This window comes from Oryx dammah, unplaced genomic scaffold (genome assembly GCF_014754425.2).
Source record: "Oryx dammah isolate SB20612 unplaced genomic scaffold, SCBI_Odam_1.1 HiC_scaffold_21, whole genome shotgun sequence".
NCBI classification, from domain to species: domain Eukaryota; kingdom Metazoa; phylum Chordata; class Mammalia; order Artiodactyla; family Bovidae; genus Oryx; species Oryx dammah.
Window position 1 is genome coordinate 30,195,302 of NW_024070205.1, and position 19,417 is coordinate 30,214,718.

At 53.7% G+C, this 19,417-nt stretch overlaps 1 protein-coding gene across 1 annotated transcript in view; it reads right to left on the minus strand.

Moving 5' to 3' along the window:
- Positions 1-19,417, minus strand: part of MORN1 (MORN repeat containing 1) — a 49,279-nt gene that overhangs the window by 12,676 nt on the left and 17,186 nt on the right. Inside the window, exons 9-12 of the mRNA XM_040264102.1 lie at positions 15,110-15,233; positions 14,643-14,767; positions 188-321; positions 15-88 (exon numbers count right to left, since the gene is read on the minus strand). Of these exons, the coding sequence (XP_040120036.1) occupies positions 15-88; positions 188-321; positions 14,643-14,767; positions 15,110-15,233 (457 nt within the window). The remainder of the gene's footprint in view (positions 1-14; positions 89-187; positions 322-14,642; positions 14,768-15,109; positions 15,234-19,417) is intronic.

Below are 19,417 nucleotides of genomic sequence, written 5' to 3' on the forward strand. Positions count from 1 at the left end.
ATGAGTGCTCCTACCTGCTTCCTCCTGGCGGGCCTTGCGCTATGGATGTCGTCCCCCTGTGGTCCTGGCCTCTGGGCCTGCTGCCCACCTTTTAGAAGCAGCAGGTCGGGGCAGGGTTCAGCTCCCAGCTCCCCCATGCATGGCCTCGGTGTCAGGCTGAGCCCTGTCGTGGGTGTCCCATCCCTACCTCGCGGAGGCCCTCCAGAAATGGGATGGCGTGGTACCCTGGTGGTAGGGGCCCAAGGCGGACATCGGAGAACTGGACGCAGCCTCGCTCTGCTCGCCGACGGCTCCCGGGACAGCAGGGCTCGTGTTTCCTGGCTGAGGGGAGAGGATTCCAGAAAAATAAAGGAAAAGGCCCTTTAAGTATCACAAAACAAAAGTCAGAAAGGACATTTCCTGTGGCCTCTCTGAAGTGGGACTTGTGTGGCTGAGGTTGTTGGGCCATGGAAGGCCACATGGGCCCTGGGGGGCCTGGCGCTACTGCCCAGAGTGCCGGCCACAGCCATCTCCGGGGGAGTGGCTGGGCTGGTGTAGACACAGGGCCCCATGGGGTGTGGTTTTGGGTCCCCCGCCCTTCGATGCCCCTTTGTCTGCGGTCTACCACAAGGCCTGGCAAGTGGTGCTTTGGGGCTGAGGGGGTCTCCTGTCACAACACCTGTGCCACTGAGGCCCTGGGTGTCCTGGACAGGACAGGACAGGCCCCGGGTCAGAGGCCTTGTGCTCAGCCAGGCAGAGCCTGGGAGGACATGCCTCCTCAATGAGGTCTACCCCATGTGGTGACTTCAGACCTCATCTGTGGCAAGCATAGAGCATGGAAGGGCCCACAGCCACCAGCCCCACAAGGGAGGCCGCCCCCTAAGGGGACCTGAAACCCTCTAGTGTTGGAGAACGTCAGAGGGTTGGGTTTAATCTGCTTGTCCTGCAACAGGGACCCCACTGGGACCCCTGCCCACCCTGGCTTCCTCCAGCCCCTCCCCCAGGAGTCCTAAGGTGTGACGGCCACAGGGAGTTTCTACCGCTCCCCTTCCCCGTGTCTCTTCTGCCTGCGGGGGACCCTGCGGTGTGGTGCTGTGCAGGGCCACCCCACGACTGTCCCAAACAGACGCACATCAGGCTTGCTCTCATATGGGGATGGACTCTGGGCTCTTCTGACCATCCTCTGCCCCGAGGGCCCTGCCCACGTGTACACAAGTGGGGAGGGGCCAAAGGGAGGTGGCTGGACACTCTTGCCAGCCGACTCTGCAGGGTGGACCCTTCATTGACCCCCTCGGTGGGGGTCTGAGTGAGTGGAGGGGTGTTTCTTCATCGGCCCCCTCGGGGGGTCTGGGCAAGTGGAGGGGTCTCTCCTCCATACTCTGGATGGGGCCCTGGGGTGCAGGCATTAACACCCCTTCCCTGGAGCCCAGCTTCTGCAGGGAGAGGTGGAGACAGACCCCAGAAGTATTTCCAAATTACAGGTGGGGAATTATTTCTCTCAGCGGGGTCTTAATCTCATTGTTACAGCACATTATAAAAGCAGAATCTTTGTTCCCCCAAGGACGTCCTCTGTGCACGCCGTCTCCCTGTCAGCTCAGCTGCCCGGGCACTGTGGATGTCCTGGGCAGCGACAGGAACGCGCTGCTGACGGAATCGTTTCCAGCTCTTAACGCACCGCGGCTTCTGTGCGGCTTCGCGTGAGCTAACGTCTCCCACCTCTGGACAGTAAAGACCTGTGCTGTGTCCTCTGCCAAGGTGACAGGCTAGTGGGCCCCAGACAGAGCTGGGCTTGCTGAGGCCATGGTTCCTCCTGGGCAGCAACCAGACCTAGGCCCACAAAGCACCGTATTGGGGCGCTGGGGACTAGGGGCCTGTGTGGAAACAAGCTGGTGTGCAAGTCCACGCACATCCACACTAAGCCTGAGCTGCTGCCCCCTGGCTCTGGGCACCAATGGGGCTGCTGGAAGAGGCCAGTCAGTCCTCCCGACCCTGCAGCCTGCCCGGAGCACGGGTGCTCCCGTGTCCTCCCCACGAGTGAGGAAGGACTGAGAAAGCGGGGCTGGACTGGAGTGAGACTCCAGTGCTCTGGGTGCACACACGACCCTGCAACCAAGTGGGCAGATGTGGCGAGGAGGGGACTCCAAGACCCTGACAGCGGCTCAGGAAGCCTCCGCCTGAGCCACGAGGGTGGGCACCCTGACCCCCAGGACGCCTGCTTACCATTCAGGGACAGAAGAGGAAGGGCTCCGAGACCCTTTTGTTGAGTGACAGAAACTGGCGCTGTCCAGCTGAAACCCCATAGGTAGCTCTACCTGCAGTCCTAGGAGGGAACCTTTGAGATTTGGGGACATGTGGACCCTGGCCTGGGGCTGGGGGCTGGGGCGGCCCCACCAAGGGTGGGGGGGTCTGCCTTTGGAGTTGGGATCCTGGACACAGGGGTGTCCATCTGCACAGACACGCACTGCCCGTGCTGGATGCCTGGCCACTCCTTGACACCTCCGCTCACCAGTCTCATACCTCTCAGGGGGACCCCCCAGCTGCCCACTGCCCTCCCTGGTGATTGCCGCCCTGCCGAGCCTTTCAGTTCCAGACTCTGGATGTTCAGTCCACCCCTCATGCTCCAGCACATGGATCCATCTCTGCCTGTACCTCGAGCACGAGCTGGTCCTATCCTCACTCATGGCTGAGCTGTGCTGAGCCCTCTGGTCCTTGGTGCTGCTGGCCTCTGCCCATGCCTCCCCATCAGGTCCTTGCTATGGGCGTGATGACCCCTCCTGACCCTGTCTGCCCTGTGTCCAACCTGAGAGTTTGAACAACCCATAGGAGAGGTGGGTGCCCCACAGGAGGGAAGACCCCACTTCTGACAACAGACTCAGCCACAGAGACCCTGCCAGGCCCCTGGTTGCCCACTGCCTTCCCTGGTGGGGACAGGCTAGCCGTTCTCCTGGCCGTGTGTGTGGGCCAAGTGGCCACTTCAAGTGTACCCAAGTCCTGAGGATGCTGCAGGAGAGGGAGAGAGCCCCTACCCCTCATGTCCTGAAAGGGTCATCACTCCTGGGCGAGGGTCCTGCCTGGGCTTCCGAGGCCCTTGGGGCAGCTCCTGGTGCGTTTCAGCAGCCTCCCCAGCCAGGCGGCCCCGCGAGCAGGTTCGTGACTCCAGCTCTCTGGAGTGACTTCCGAACCTTTCTGTCGATTTTAATTACATCAATTAAGGCTTTATCAGCAAAATAAAGGTCACTGTGCTGCCTCCAGGGAGCAGGAGGCCGAGCTGGCCAGGGAGAGCGGGCAGCTTGACCTCTCCGGGAGGGAAATGCCAATTAATTATCTTTTTACAGCCGACTCAATTAGACTCCCTAATCACCTGTGTAGGACACAGAGGAGGCACAGAGACCTCGGGAATAAGCGCCGCTACTGTGGGCCCGGTGTCTCTGGGATAGCTGGCTCCAGGCAGGACATTTGCTCTCTCACAAGACTTGTGCCCCTAGGAGGTTATCAGCCTGAAGAGGACCAGCTGGCCCATCTGTTGGTGACCAGACACACCAAGCCAGTCTCAGGGTAGACTCCATCAGCAAGGGGCTGGCTGGTTACAGAGACGGACACGCAGGCAGCCGGCAGCCAGGAAAGCAGGGAGGTCCATGCAGGAAGGACACCTGGGGCCCTGGGTCTTGATGGCCAAGGGCAGAGGAGGCAGCCTGAGGGCTGGGGGGTCTCCCTGCTGTTCTCCAGCTGCCCAGGACCTGGGCGACAGCTCCCTCTGAGTTGTGTGCCAGCCCTCTGGGCCCTGTTTGTCCCTGGGCACACACAACTCTGCTGGGGCCTGGGGTCTGGCCTGGAGGGTCTGCCTTCAGCTGGTCAGCTGCCTCCCCACCTGGCACAGGTGGGCACACACACGCACATGCGCATACACAAGTCCCGACTCTCACACTCCCTTGCCCAAGAGGCCTCCAGCTTCAGGGCCACTACCCTGTGACCCTCTCCACAGGCTGCCTGATGGCAACCTGTGGATGTGGTTGAGGGTGCCGACCTCACCCCTGAACAACGGAGCTGCCCCCACAGACCAGGCCTCGGTCCTGTCAGTGGTGTTTGCCTGGGAGGGCTTCCTAACGTCTGTCAAAAACCTCTTGAGCAACCCTTCCCCACAGGGCTCCTCCTCAGCCCTGCTGTGGCTCCTGGGGGAAGGGGAGGTGGAGCAAAGAGGAAGTGCCACCCCCCACAGTCACTGAAAGCTGTCCAGGCTCCTCCATGTACATTCAGGGAACCAGCCGAAGGGAGCAACCTGGATGTCCGGGTGAGCACCCCCAACACCCGTCCTGGTGGCCACCGCCTGCAGGGCCGTCTGGACTTCACTTCCCAGGCAGTAGGCCCAAGGGCTGGGGCTCCCCCTGCAGTGGACCCATGCTCCTGTCCAGGGAGACGACAGGACAGAAATACTGGAGTCAGGGATGGGCAGCTCCGAGCCACTGACATCTGAGTCGAGTGCACCCTGAGCCCCCCAGGTGATCAGAGGTGGAGCAGGGACCCTTAGCCCCTCTCAGTCCTGCCCTCCTGACCTTGGAGCCAGGAGTCAATTCTGGTGCCTGTGAACCACTTGATACCAGATGGTTCAGGATGGGAGGAGGTAAGAAAGGCCATGGGTCTTGGTTGTTTGAGGCCACAACTGCCTCAAAACCCTGCAGGTGGGTCCATGTGGCAGGGACCAGAGTGGATGGGCTACTGTGCCCCAAGCATGGCTGACATCCCCCCAGAGTCCTGCTTTCTGACCCACCTGGCACCCCCTGGACAACGCATCCTCTCTAAGTTTAGGCTGTGAGCATCCTTCACCAAGTGGGGATTGTTTCTGTACAGAAAACAAAGCCAGAGCCTCATACATTTCCTCCTGGCTCCTCCCCATCTCCCAGGGTCCCCATCTACCTGGGCCTTTCTCCAGCTTCTCTTTGCTCACCTCCGCTGGCTCCTCCAACCCCAAACACACTCCTCCCTAGACCTCCTTCCACACCTTGTTTGGATGCTGATACCCTGAGGAGTGAAGCCTGCTTTTCCTGGACAGTCCCTCCTGGCTCTATGGCCTCAGTTCTTAGGCATCCTTAGGACCAGCTCTGCCTGCTGCATTGTCCTCACCACCCTGACTACCACCATCATCCCATCACCATCATCACCGTCTTCATCAACACCATCATCGTCATCACCACCACTTCACCATCTTCATCACCATCACCACCATCACCAGCATCATTTCATCACCGTCATCACCACCACGACTGTTCTCACCTCCACGGTAGGGTCACTCTGCACTCTCCAGGGGCCAGGTCCTTTGCTAAGCTCTTCCCAGGTGGTTTACACACATGGAACCCTCACCTCAGCCTAGAAGAGCTGCCATCATCTCCTTGTTTAGAGAGGAGGAAACTGAGGACAGCCAGCTCTGGTCAAGGTGCCTGCTGCTCTGCTGGTGCCGCCGTGGAGGCGGGTGCACAGAGCTTGTCTTTGAAGAGCCCCAGGCTGGGCCAGCAGTTCCCTCAGGAGCCCCTGCAAGGGCGCCCTCCTCCATCTTGGTTGTACTTGTCCAGGCTGCCTGCACCTGGGATGGAGACATGGGCCTAAGATCAGCCGTAGAAATAAATTCTCCGTGTGGGGAACACAGAGCCTTATCTGTAACTGGGCCCTCTTCTCAGCTGGGGGACTCAGCTTATTTTTTTAATAAGAGATTTTCAAACTCAAGAATTTCCAGGCCAGCCAGGGGAGCCTGGCCTGGCCTGGCCTGGCCTGGGACGGGTGGGCATGTGGAACCTCCAGTTCCCTTGGTGGGTGGCTGCAGATCATATACAGCCTTGACATACTCCTTTCCCAATTTTGAACCAGTCTGTTCTATGTCTGGTTATAACTGTTGCTTCTTGACCCACATACAGGTTTCTCAGGAAACAGGTAAGGTGACCTGGTACTCCCATCTCTTTAAGAATTTTCCACAGTTTGCTGTGATCCACACAATCAAAGGCTTTAATGTAGTCAATGAAGCAGATGTTTTGCTGGAACTCCCTTCCTTTCTCCATAATCCAGTGAATGTTGGCAATTTGATCTCTGGTTCCTCTGCCTTTTCTTAATCTAGGTTGCACATCTGGGAATTCTCGGTTCATGTACTGTTGAAGCCTAGCTTGAAGGATTTTGAACATAACCTTTCTAGTGTGTGAAATGAGTGTAATTGTATGGTAGTTTGAACATTCTTTGGCATTGCCCTTCTTTGGGATTGGAATGAAAACCGACCTTTTCCAGTCTTGTGGCCACTGCTGAGCTTTCCAAATTTGCTGGCCTATCAAGTGCAGCACTGTAGCAGCTCCTGGAGGTGCCCACTAGCCCACAGGTTCCCATCCATCCCCCAGTCCTTAGCCAGAGACTGGAAAGCAGCCAATGGCCCCTGGGTGTTCCCTATGTGTCCACTTTGTCTCGTGCAGGTGGCTCGCTAAGCAGTAGCCTCGTCCTGGGTGGAGGAGTAGACCCTCCTGGGTGGACCCAGGAGTGGCCCAAGGATACTTGCCCAAGGTCTCTCCTATAGAGATGTGTCCTTTTACATGCTGGGAACTTGCTGTTTCTAAAGCTACCACTTTGATGACAACCGTCCTGGGGTCTCAGATGGCCCTGTTCAGAGGCCTCAGGGGCCATGAAGCAGCCTGAAGCAGGACAAGTGGCAACTGCTTTCCACCATGAGGGTCACTGCGGGGAGCAGTCAGCAGGCAGGGAGGCTGGATGGCTGTGGGGGAGGCCTGGGGTCTCCAGGGGCAGAAGCTTGTCTTTCGGAGTGATTGAGTCAGCCTCGGACTGGGCGGGGCTTGTACTTCTTCACAAGAGGGAACTCGCGTGCTTCTGTTCTTCCAGAAAAGAGTTGGAGGGGTGTTTGTCGCTCTCTCTAGGAGACCATCAGGCCAGGGAGGTTGTGGCTGGCATGTGGGGCCTGGTCATGCTGTCTCTGCCTCCAGCCCCCTCCTGCACAGGGCAGGGCTGGCACAAGACCCTAGCTCCGAGGAAGGAAGGAACGGAGTCAGCAAACTGCCTTTAAAGAGAAAAAGTGGGGCTTCCCTGGTGGCTCAGCAGTTAAGAATCTGCCTTCCAATGCAGGGGACACAGGTTTGATCCTTCGTCAGGGAACTAAGATTTATATGCCATGGGACAAGCAAGCATGTGGGCCACGACTACTGACCCCACACTCTAAAACCTACACATCACAACTAGAGAGACAGCTGTGTTCCACAGGAAAGACCCAGCACAGCCAAAAACAGGTGCTGATTCCGAGGCTCCTTGTAGGGGCTCCAGCCACCAGGCGCCTGGGAGCAGCTGGCAGTGGGGGGAAGTTGGGAGGGTGGGGGGTTTTGGGGGGTGAGGGGGATGGGGGCAGGACCCAAGGAGGCCACGAGACTCACCCTCTTCCCCACACTGCTCCGGGAACCGTGCCCTGACTGAGGGGCGAGAGTACAGTCACACACACACACAAGAGCGTGCACACACTCACACACACACGAGACTGTCACAGGGAAAACTCTCCCCAGTGCAAGGCCCCCAGACTCCAATGCACACACACACATATGCATGTACAGAGACTTACGTGTGCACACACACCCCCACAAGTGCAGCCCCTCACCTGGCCCAGGCCCCTCCTCCTAGTCACCCAGTCTTGACTCTGTCCCCATCCCTGGGGCCCAGCTCAGGCCTGCCCTGCTGCCCCTGAGACCACAGTAACCCCCCAAATAGACCCCTTCCTCCATCCCGGGTGCCTTTGGCATGCGCTTCCTGACAGAGGCCGGCTCCTGGCCTCTCGTGGGGAGCCCTGGACAAGTTAGGGCACCCACCTTGCCTCCTACCCTCCATAGTCTCCTGGTTGAAGCTGCTACTGGACCCCAGGGGCCACACTGTGTACCACGAGCCCCTGTGCCTCCCCTCCAGGCCGTGGACCCATTGACCAGCTGCAGCATCTCATTTAATCAGTGCAGGAGCCTGACCCAGTGCGGCGTTATGGGTGTTCCCTGTGGACAGGGGCCCACAGGCAGCATTTCGGCCGATGGAGGAAGGGGTTCGGTGACATAGTCGGGTAATGGGGGGCAGAAACTGTTCCTATGGGAACCCCTGGGGTGAGGGTGCAGACAGGTGGGGGCTCTGACCACAGAAGATGGGCAGCCCCATGGGGGGCGCCAGGTGGGAGGCAGAAGGGGTGACGGAGGGGGAGGGCCACTCCATCTGATCCTGGAAACTGCCAGCAGCCACTGGCTAGTTAGTTGGCTTCTTGGCCAGAATCTGAACGTGAGGGAGACCAGGAAGCAAATAAGTGACCACCCTGGCTGGTCTGGTGGTTCTAAGTGGTCTGGGCCTCCATGACTCCCAAGGTCATGAAGAGAGCCCATTGGACGATCCCAGCAGTGGGGTCCTTGTCTCAGAGGCTGTGACCTGGGGCTGAGATGGGGGCCAGGCGCCATGTCGCCAGGAGGCTTGTTCAGGTCACCCACGGTTCAGTCCTTTCTAAGGACACAGGTGCACCCAGGGTGAGCATCCACATGGGTGCAGGTTCGTGGCCATGCCAGACCTTGGCTGCATGGGGAGCCTGGGTGCACATTCACCTCCCTTTTTCTCTCCACCTCGTGCGGCCCACTGGACAGATGCCAGAGACCCACCGTCAGGGGCCAAAGGGCACAGGGTGTCCAAGGCAGCGCCAGAGTACTTCTGCTGCCCATGCCCACGGTGCTGCAAAACACATGGAGGGGCTGGTGCCCCGCAGCTCCTGGCCGGCCCCAGACCAGGCATCAAGTTGTGGGAAGGAGGAGCTGGAGGGGGCTCCCATTGGATGCTGGAGGTCAGGCCCCCACTGCCCTGCAGACGGACCCCTCTTCCTCCCTGGGCTCCCAGACCGCAGGATTGCCGCAGGGCAAGAGGGCTGTGTCCAGGAGAGCCGCCAGGGAGGGCACCCTCTGAGGCCCCGGTCCCAGAAGCTGTGATCTCGGGGGCCTGCAGCCCCTACCCCTCTGATGCCGGTTCCAGGCAGGCAGCTCCCTCCCATCTGAGTTCACTTCCCTTGTCCTCCATGGCATTGGCCCTGGAAGCAGCGAGGAATCTTTTTACATTTCCCTGGGACGTTCCTTCTAGCTGGGACAATTCCTAGACAAGAAATTTATAGCACAAATTTTCCTTTAAAAATATGGATCTTTCATGCTATTCTGCCATAATTAACCATAGACAATTAATATTAAAATGCATTATCACCCCAAGAGGCAATGAAATTTCCAGAAGATCTCTGCTATGCATGCCGTCACTTTTATTGGCAAGACTGGATTAGCGGCAAAGGGCACCTTGATTTTTAAAATCGTCTCACAGATCCCCTCTATGGACACTCAAAACCATGTTCAACAGTGAAAATGAGGGCCACTCAGATCAACTGGAAACATTTCCTGGTAGGGTTTTGTGCATGAAAAAAAAAAACAAAAAAAAACAGCAATCTGAGGTTCTCCCTCCCTGCTTTGGCGTTTTTTAGGTTCCCAAATCCAATTTACAGGGGATTGTCTGAGCCACCCGGGCTCTGCTAGCTTCACAATGTCCCTCTAGCAATTAGCAGCACCTGCATTAGGATTCAATGGACTTAAATTACTGGGGGGTGAGGCAGACACCCCACTGACAGCAATTAACACAAAAGGGCTGCACCATTTAAAGCTGTGGGTGGGAATTACAAAAGGTTAAGAGACTAAATATAAAAAAATTTTTTGAATATAAAATCAATGTGCTTTGTTACAAAAATCTGGGTGCTATAATTTAACCAAATTAGGGTTTAGAATATCTGGCAATAGTCCACGTCTATGACATCGTCTTTTATTCTCAACAAAAAGCAACTTGTCTATTCAAAAGTTAAAAACAATTAAACAACGGAAATATTTCATGTCAACAAAATAATAAAACACAGAGTTTTGAATTACGTACTACTGACATTAGGCCTTTGGAAAGGGAAAGCATTTTCTCTCCTCGTTTCACTTATTTGTATAATTGGAAGCCAAGTTCTCAGAGGTTCGTTTTCCTAATTGCCTGCCGGATGCGGGAGTAGAGTGCTGACCCACCATCTGTGAGAGCCTGGCCCTGTTGGGGCTGGAGCAGGTGAGGGCTTAGCCCCCAGGGCAGGGGGCCTGCGGGAGGCTGGAGTGGCAGGTGAGACCCTGAGTGGGGGTGCTTCCCAGTGGCCCCTCCTTTGTAAACAGGCATTGGCCCTGCGCACCCACAGTTCTGAACCACTGACCAGGAGGCTACATTTTCTTCTGCCCAGAGAAGTCTGGGGTGCAGGGTTGGGGCGCAGGGGTGCCGAGCCCCTGTAGCTGCACCTGCCGGCTGGGGTCTGTGCTCATGCATGTCTGGGCTGTCAGAACAAGTTGAAACAGGAAAGCTGCTTTTAAATGTAAGACGACGTGGGTTCCGTTCTAACTTGTGGTCAGCCTCAGCTTCGAGGCTTCTGCTCAGGGCTGTCTTTCCTCCCTCCTCCCGGGGCAGCGGACCTCTGGGAGACCCCTAACCACTCCAGGGTTTGAACCTGACCTTGTGCTCCAGGGTGGGAAGGGGGGTGGGCAGGAGGCCATAGCAGCTCCCCCCATCTGCTCATTGAATGCAGGGCTTCCTCTAGAAGCAGGGTCGCAGGTGCCCCTGCCAGGGTCTGCTGGACACGCCCAAGGGGCCTTGGCTCAGGGCAGGGCCCAGGGTTGGTGGCTCCTGATCCCCAGCTTTCAGCCCTGTCTGGCCTGCCCCACTGAGTAGGCCCGGGGGGCCCTTGTCAGCTCCCAAGGCTGCGACATCCCCATGGCACAACCACACCATCTCCCTCGGTACCTGCTGCTGCTAAGTCACTTCAGTCGTGTCCAACTCTGTGTGACCCCATAGACGGCAGCCCACCAGGTTCCCCCGTCCCTGGGATTCTCCAGGCAAGAACACTGGAGTGGGTTGCCATTTCCTTCTCCAATGCATGAAAGTGAAAAGTGAAAGGGAAGGTGCTCAATCGTGTCTGACTCTTTGCGACCCCATGGATCGCAGCCTACCAGGCTCCTCTGTCCATGGGATTTTCCAGGCAAGAGTACTGGAGTGGGATGTTAATGGGTTTGGTAAAATGGGCTGGTGGTGAAGATGCTGATTCTGTTAGACCAGCAGGTACTGACGGAGAAGGCAATGGCACCCCAGCCTACAGTTATGTCATGGGGCTGGAGGGTGAGGTTGGGGGCAGGCAGGGGTCACAAATGGGCCTGCTTTCTACAAAGAGATGTGGGAGGAGGTGGGGGTACCTGCACGGAGGTGGCAGGAGGCCCAGGTCCTTGCCCACAGGCTGTGTCCCATCCAGCTCTGTGCCCTCCAGGGCCTGGTGGTGCAGCGAGATGATGGGGCTTCTGATTTGGGCTTCAAACCACTTGGCAGATGACGAGAAATATCCAGCCTCCGCTTCTTCTCTGGTAGCAGAACCTGGTCCAAGCTGGCAAACTGTTTCTTCTCTCCGCATGGCCTAGTGGGGTCTTGTGACCAAGTTCTGGCCAGTGAGGTGTAAGCGGCAGTGGGAATAACCCCAAGAAGCTTTTTAGAAGGGAAGGGCTTCCGACTCCTCATGCTTCCCTTTTCCTACTAGCTGGAATATGGCAGTGATGGCTGGCACTTGTACAACCCTCAAGGGCCATGAGGTGGTGCACAGAGTAGCAGACTAGGAAACAGAGGCAGGAGTCCTTGGTCACTGAGAGACGGGTGACCACAATGGGGCTGCTGATGAGCGCAAGGGGCCGGGTGACTAGGCTTTGGTGAGAGCTGCCCCAGATCAGGCTGTGCTGGTCACAACAGGCAATCAGTAGTGCTCACAACTCTGTGGAGGATGCTGGATGTTTCACTGGACTCTTCTGGTTGGGGGGGGGGGGTCCCTGTAAGTGGCTTCAGTAGGAACAGTCACCTCAGAGGTTCTATTGGCTCAAGTTTCTTCCAGGACTTGTGCTGGGTTATCTTTGATCTGAAACCCACTGGGCTGTTCTTGAGACCTGTTTGTGCAGGAATCCTGGCTGCAGCCGGCAACCTGAAGAGACATCCTCCAGGCTGGGCCCACGACAATGCCGCTGACCTGAGACTCAGCAGGGGCCGCCCTCCGTGCTGTGTCCTGCCCCTCTCAGACCTCTGGAGCACGCAGGCAGAGACAGCCACCTGAGACCCCTGGGGCCCTCAACAGGCTGGAGAAAGGGCTCGGGTCCCTAGTGAAGGTCTGGGTCTAAGAACCAAGCAAGAAAGGGTCATGGCTGTGCTGGGGTGAGCGTGAGGGGGAAAGGGCTGTTTTCCTGGTTCTGAGATACAGACATTCACCTGATGTGGAAAGGACTCCTGGTCTATGCTGCTCTTATGGTGGAGCTGTCCCAGAACACTGTGCTCTCTGCTTTCCTTCAGGATGAGGGAGGGATAAAGAAAACTTAAAAGTTAAAGATATCTATCCTCACATAGCTGGGCTTCCCAGGTGGTGCAATGGTAAAGAATCCACCTGCAATATGGGAGACCCAGGAGATGTGGGTTTGATCCCTGAGTGAGGAAGGTCCCCCTGGAGGAGGGAATGGCTGCCCACTCAAGTGTTCTTGCCTGGGAAATCCTGTGGATGGAGGAGCCTGGCAGGCTATATCGTCCACGTGTTCGGATACGACTGAGACTGAGCCCGTATACACACGTCCATGTATAGTCACAAAAGGAGGCTTTATCAGAACTAGGGAAGGCTTGTCCACTCCTCTGGCCATTTCAGGGATTTGCTCCACCCACCAGGGTCCTAGGTCCAACTGTGTGCCCCCCAGACCCCCTGCAACCCTGGGCCCTACTTCCTGCTGACCGTGTACATGACTCACAAGTTTTAACCGTCATTGTTGTTGTTGTTCAGTCGCTCAGTTGTGTCTTTTTGTGACTCCATGAACTGCAGCACACCAGGCTTCCCTGTCCTTCACCACCTCCCAGAGCTTGCTCAAACTCATATCCATTGAGTCAGTGATGCCATCCAACCATCTCATCCTCTGTCGTCCCCTTCTCCTCTTGCCTTCAATCTTTCCCAGCATCAGGGTCTTTTCTAATGAGTCAGCTCTTTGCATCAGGTGGCCAATGTGTTGGAGCTTCAGCCTCAGCATCAGTCCTTCCAGTGAACATTCAGGATGGGTGTTCTGTTACTCTCTTAGGGTTTCTCTCACTGGAGGCTGACTGCTCACCTCCTTGCAGCAGAGCTGGAGTGTGCACCACAGGACAGACAGATGCAGAGTGTTCACCATCCTGGGCTGACTCAGGCTCCCTAGCAACAGGCCCGAGGGGCTGGGGTTTTGGGGGGGGGGGGGGGACACCCCGGGGGGGGGGGAGACTTTCACCTGGAAGGGTCCCACATGAACCCACTCCCACGAGGGGCAGACTGAGTCCTAAGAGGGGCAGAAACAGGAGGAGTGTCCTCCGTGCCCTCTAGATGGGGGCCTGCTCCCTCCTCAGGGCACTGTCCGGGGCCAGGCCTGGTGGTAGGACAGAGGGTGCAGGGGGGCTCAGTCCATCATCCTGCAGGCAGATGCTGAGAGCACCTCATTTTGTAGAAGCGGAGCTGAGCCCCAGGGAGGTTCAGGCGGAAAGGGACGGAGTCGCTCCTGCTGAGCACCCGGGGCCTGAGACTCAGCCGCGAGTGCCGAAGGGGCTGGAGCTGAGTGGATGCGGGCCCCTCAGCTTCCCCACAGGCTGTTTTCTATGGCTTGACACCCACACGCTGGGTCCAGTCCAGGGGCCTGCACATGGTCACTGATGCGGGGCTCGCACTTGGGCTGGCAGAGGGCCTGCTGCCCAATGAGCACCTTTATGTAGGAACACCAGCACATTCTCTGATGACGACAGTGACAACGACAATGCAGCTAAATTTGCTTCCGTAAACAGAAGGGGACGCAGAGACAGGGTCCTGGGCCAGGTCACCAAGGGTCCCCTAAACCCTGGGAGGGAGGGACCCAGGCCTTGGTCTGGACGCTGCTCCATCTGACTCGGGCCCTAGACGCGGCAAGTCTATGCCCCTACCCACCCGGGGCGTCACCAGGGCAAAGGAGAATGTGAGGCCCTAAATTGAAGAGTATGCACCTGCCCGGTGGGGACCCCAGCTCCAATTACCCAGAGGCCCTCCCAGAAGGGTCGAGAACCTGGGGTACCAGGCAGGACCCCCACAGCTGGGACACTGCCCTCCCTTAACTAAAACACACCCTCTCCCGACTAAGAGCGCCAGGTTTGTGGGAGGATTCGATCCTCAGCTCTAACTACAGAGATTAAAAACAGACGGCCTCACTCTGCCTTCACGGCCACAAGGGACATGCTTGTGGAGCGTACAGGACAGCGGTGCGGCAGCCTGGACCACTCACCTCCCACCCCTCTCCTTGCGGGGCTCTGGATCTGCATCGTGAGCTCGTCCAGCAGCCTAAACACAGGTCAGCTGCCCCTAGCCCGCCTTCAACCCCCTGGCCACAGTGACTGCCCTTGGAACTGTCTGGCCCAGGCCTGAGTGTGTCCTCCTGGGACATCCCAGGTTTCCCAGGTCCACTGTTCTCAGGGGTCAACTTCATTTCCTTCTACCCAGGTTTGGGGGACACTGCTGTCAGCCGTGCCTCCCTGAGCTCATGGTGCCCACCGCAGACCCGTCAGTTAGCCCTACTCACCAGGCGGGCCACCGGGGTCCCCCTCAGGGAGCAGTGAGTGGGCACTGGCACTTTCCAGGGCAGCTCTGGGCTCCGGGGCCTTGGACTCGAGGCTGGACAGAGGGTAGGAGATGCACTGGAATCCACTGTGGAGGGAAGGACAGTGTCACGCAGCTGCAAAGACATTGAGTCCAGGGAGGAGAAAGGGCCGGGGTGGCTCCTCAGAGGCCGGGGATAGGAAGGAGGGAAGGGACAGTGTCTCACTCAGCCTCCCTGCTCACTGCCCTTGGCCCAGGACCCCTTCCTTGCTCTGCCACCACTGTCAGAAGGGGCCTCGGTTTCCCCTTCGCCAGATCAGCGTGTGGTGACCCTGCACGTCTTGGTGTGAGGTGTGGGCAGGGACAGTCCCAGCCAACCCTCCGCAGAGTAAAGGAGGGACCGCTCCTGCCATGCCTGCCCAGGTGCTGTCCAGGGCCACCCTTACTCACAAGGGGGTCTGGATGGGCGTCTGCCCGAGGCCGTCGTCCACTCTGAAAAAGCTGACCTCTGAGTAGGCTGGGAGCTGCACGTACCGGACGCCCGCGGAGATCTCCAACTCCCGGCCATCCTCACCTTCCAGAAGGAGAGAGAGGCTGCTGAGGGCCGTAAGGGCAGAGTGGCAGGACCAGGACCCCTGTCTCCCTGGGCCTTTGTGAGGACCAGGGCACCGGATGGGGCCGCAACCATGCTCACCTTGCCCTACCCTTGCATTCCTGGACCCTCAGCTCCACTCCACCCTCAGCCACGCTGCCCACTGCCCAGAGGAAAAGGACGTTTGCATAGAGACATGAAGGCAGGCTTCTCGGGGAAAGCAGCGCAGAGAGGCAACCCCACACGGCAGTGGAAGATGAGCTGGGATCCTTGACGTGGCAACAAAACCATCATGCAGGAGAGCCAAGAGAACTTATCACTAGCAGACGTACATGGCAAGAAATGTTAAAAGTTAAGTCCTTTGGGCAGAAGGGAAATGGTAGCAATGGAAACCTGTGTCTACAGGAAGCAGTGAGAGCCAGAAATGGCATCTAGAGACAGATGAAACTTCCTTTTCTGTTTGTCAGCTACTCCCCAAAAGATAAACAACTGTTGAAACAAAAATGACCTACGTGTTATAAAGCTTATTAGACACATGAATGTAAAACGTACTGAAACAAGAGCATAAAGATTGTATTGTAGACAGGAAGTATAGACTGTAAAGCTCTTATACTGTCCATGAAGGAGTATGATACCACTTGGAGTTAGACTGATAATGTAAAGATATATATTTACATCTTTAAGTAAACCTTAAAGTATCCTCTAAAACGACACAGAAAAGAGTTACAATTGATAATCCAGAAGAGGAGATAAAATGGAATTAAAAAAAAAAACCTCAATTAATCCAAAAAAGAAAGGGATAGAATATAAGGGGAAAAAACCAGTCAGGGAAAATAAGGAAGAAATTGTAAAATGGTAAGTTTGAACCTACTGTATTAAAAATTATATTAAATGTGAATGGTGTAAACCATTTAGTCAAAAGAGAGATGGATAAAAAAGCAAGACCTAGGTATATGCTGCCTTCAAAATAATATATTTAAACTATAAGGACATGAATAGGTTAAAGGTAAAAGCATGGATGAGGATGCTGCTGCTGCTGCTACTGCTAGGTCACTTCAGTCGTGTCTGACTCTGTGCGACCCCATAGACGGCAGCCCACCAGGCTCCGCCGCCCTGGGATTCTCCAGGCAAGAACACTGGAGTGGGTTGCCATTTCCTTCTCCAATGCATGAAAGTGAAAAGTGAAAGTGAAGTCGCTCAGTCGTGTCCGACTCTTTGCAACCCCATGGACGGCAGCCCACCAGGCTCCTCCGTCCATGGGATTTGCCAGGCAAGAGTACTGGAGTGGGGTGCCATTGCCTTCTCCCCCGATACCAGTTAAAAGAAAACTGAGTGACTGCATTAATATCAATGAAAGTAGGTGTCAGAGCATAGACTATTAGCAAGCATAAAGAAGACAATAATATGGTCAATTAATTAAATGACATAAAAATACTAAATGTTTATGCCCCTAATAACAGAGTTTCAAAATACATGAAGCTAAAATTGATAGAAATGAAAGCAGAAATAAACAGAAACACAAGCATAATCAGAGATTTCAATATGCCACTGTCAATGACTTAGGGAACAAACAGACATAAAATCAGTAAGGATATAGCAAACTCAACAAAAATATAAAAACTTAATTAACATTTACAGAATATCTTATCCAATTCCACTCAAGAACAGAATCTACACTCTTCTGAAAGTACCCTCCAAACATTTCCCAAAACAGACCATATTTTGAGCCGTAATACAAGTTTCAAAAATATAAGCGAATTTAAGATACAAGGTATGACTCTAACCACATAGAATTAAGTTAGAATCAGTAACAGAAAGATCTCTGGAAAATCTTCATATATTTGGAAGTGAAACAACACACTTCTAAGTAACTCTTGGGTCTAAAAGGAAATCAAAAGGGAAATCAGAAAGTTTTTCAAATTGAATGAAAATGAAAGCATACCACAGCAAAATTTGCAGGATGCAGTTAAAGTAATACTAAGGGGGAAATTTATAGCAACAAACTTCTATATCAGAAAAGTATGAAATAACCTTGGAAACAATTCCACCTTAACAAGTGAAAAAAGAAAACAAAATTCAACCCAAACTAAGCAGAGGCAAGGAAGTAATAAGATCGAAATAGGAATTAATGAAATAAAAAGCAGACAATAGAGAAATGAATGAAACCAAAAGTAGGCTGTTTATCAATGAAACTGATAACGTCTCACTACACTATTCAGGAAAAGAAAAAAAGAGAGAAGACACCCGTAATCCATATTAGGAACAAGAGAGGTGATATCAGTTCATTAAGCAGGGAGCTGTCATGAACATTCAAGAAATTGGACAACTTAGAAGACATAAAGCACCAAAGCTCACTCAAGAACAGATAACCTAAATAGGCTTATATGCAAGGGAAATAGGATTAGTAGTTAAAAATCTTCCCATAGAAATCTCCAGGCCCAGGTGGGCTTCGTATTAAATTCTACAAACATTTAAGAAACAGTACTAATTCGACACAAACTCTTCCAGGAAATTAAGAGGAGGGAATTTCCCTAACTTACTTTATGAGGTTGGCAATATCCTGATACCAAAACCAGACAAAGACAACACAACGAAAAAAAAATCAAGACCAATTTCCTTATGAACAGACATGCAAATATTTGAAACAAAATGTAGTAAACTGAATGACCAGGTAATTCAAGGGAGGACGAGAGGAAAGAATAGTCTTTTAACAAAGGAAGCTGGGACAACTGGACATCCACTTGCAAAAGAGGATGAAGCTGGACCCCTGCCTCACACCATATACAAAGGTTAACTCCAAATAGACATTAGGCTAAATATAAGTGCTAAAAATATAAAATTCTTAGAAGAAAACAGAGGAATAAAACTTCATGACTCGGTTAGGCAGTCTTCTTAGATATGACACCAAAAGTACAAGCAACAAGGGAAATAAAAATAAACTGAACTTCATCAAAATTTAAACTTTTGTGTTCAAAGGAAACAGTCAAGAAACTGCATGACAACCCACAAAACAGGAAAAAATATCTGCAAATCAGATATCTGATATGGCGCTTGTATCCAGAATTCTAGAATTCTGGATTACTCAGAATAAAAAGACAAGTTGCCCAGAGTTTTAATGGGCAAAGGATCTGAATGGATTTTTCTCCAGAGAAGATCTACAGATGGCCAGCGAGTGCATAAAAGATGCTGCACACATTACTTGTTAGGGAAACGCAAGTCAAAACCACAGTGAGACACCAGGACAACTACAAGCAGAAAAACAGAATAACTGGTGCTGGTGAGGAGGTGGAGCAGCTGAAGCCCTCAGCCACAGCCGGTGGGAATGAAAAGGAAGAAAAGCAAATCGTATTTATTTGTAGACAACATGATCCTTTGTACAGAAAATCCTAAGAAATCCTCAGAAAAAGTTAGAACAAACAAGCTCAGCAAGGTTATAAAACATACATAAATCAGCTGTAGTCTTGCAATTTCTGAAGTGAAGATAACAAAACAATTCCATTTGTAATAACACAAAAGGAAATAAATGTATCAATAAACTATAATTGAATAATGATAAATTTTGTTGTTGTTCAGTTGCTAAGTCATATCTGACTCTTTGAAACCGCATGGACTGCAGCATGCTAGGCTTCCGTTTCACCATCTCCTGGGTTTGCTCAAACTTGTTTTTTGCTGACTACAGAGCTTCTCCATCTTCAGCTGCAAAGAACATAATCAATCTGATTTTGGTATTTACTATCTGGTGATATCCATGTGTAGAGCTGTCTCTTATGTTGGTGGAAAAGACTGCTATGACCAGTGTGTTTTCTTGACAAAATTCTGTTAGCCTTTGCCCTGATTCATTTTGTACTCCAAGGCCAAACCTTCCTGCTACTCTAGGTATCTCTTGACTTCCTACTTTTGCATTCCAGTCCCCTATGATGAAAAGGACATCTTTTTCTTGGTGTTATTTCTAGAAGGTCTTGTAGGTCATCACAGAACCGTTCAACTACAGCTTCTTCAGCATTAGTGGTTGGAGCATAGACTTGGATTACCGTGATGTTGAATGGTTTGCCTTGGAAATGAACCAAGATCATTCTGTTGTTTTTGGGGTTGTATCCACTGCATTTCAGACTCTTTTGTTGACTATGAGTGCTACTCCATTTCTTCCAAGGGATTCTTGCTCACAG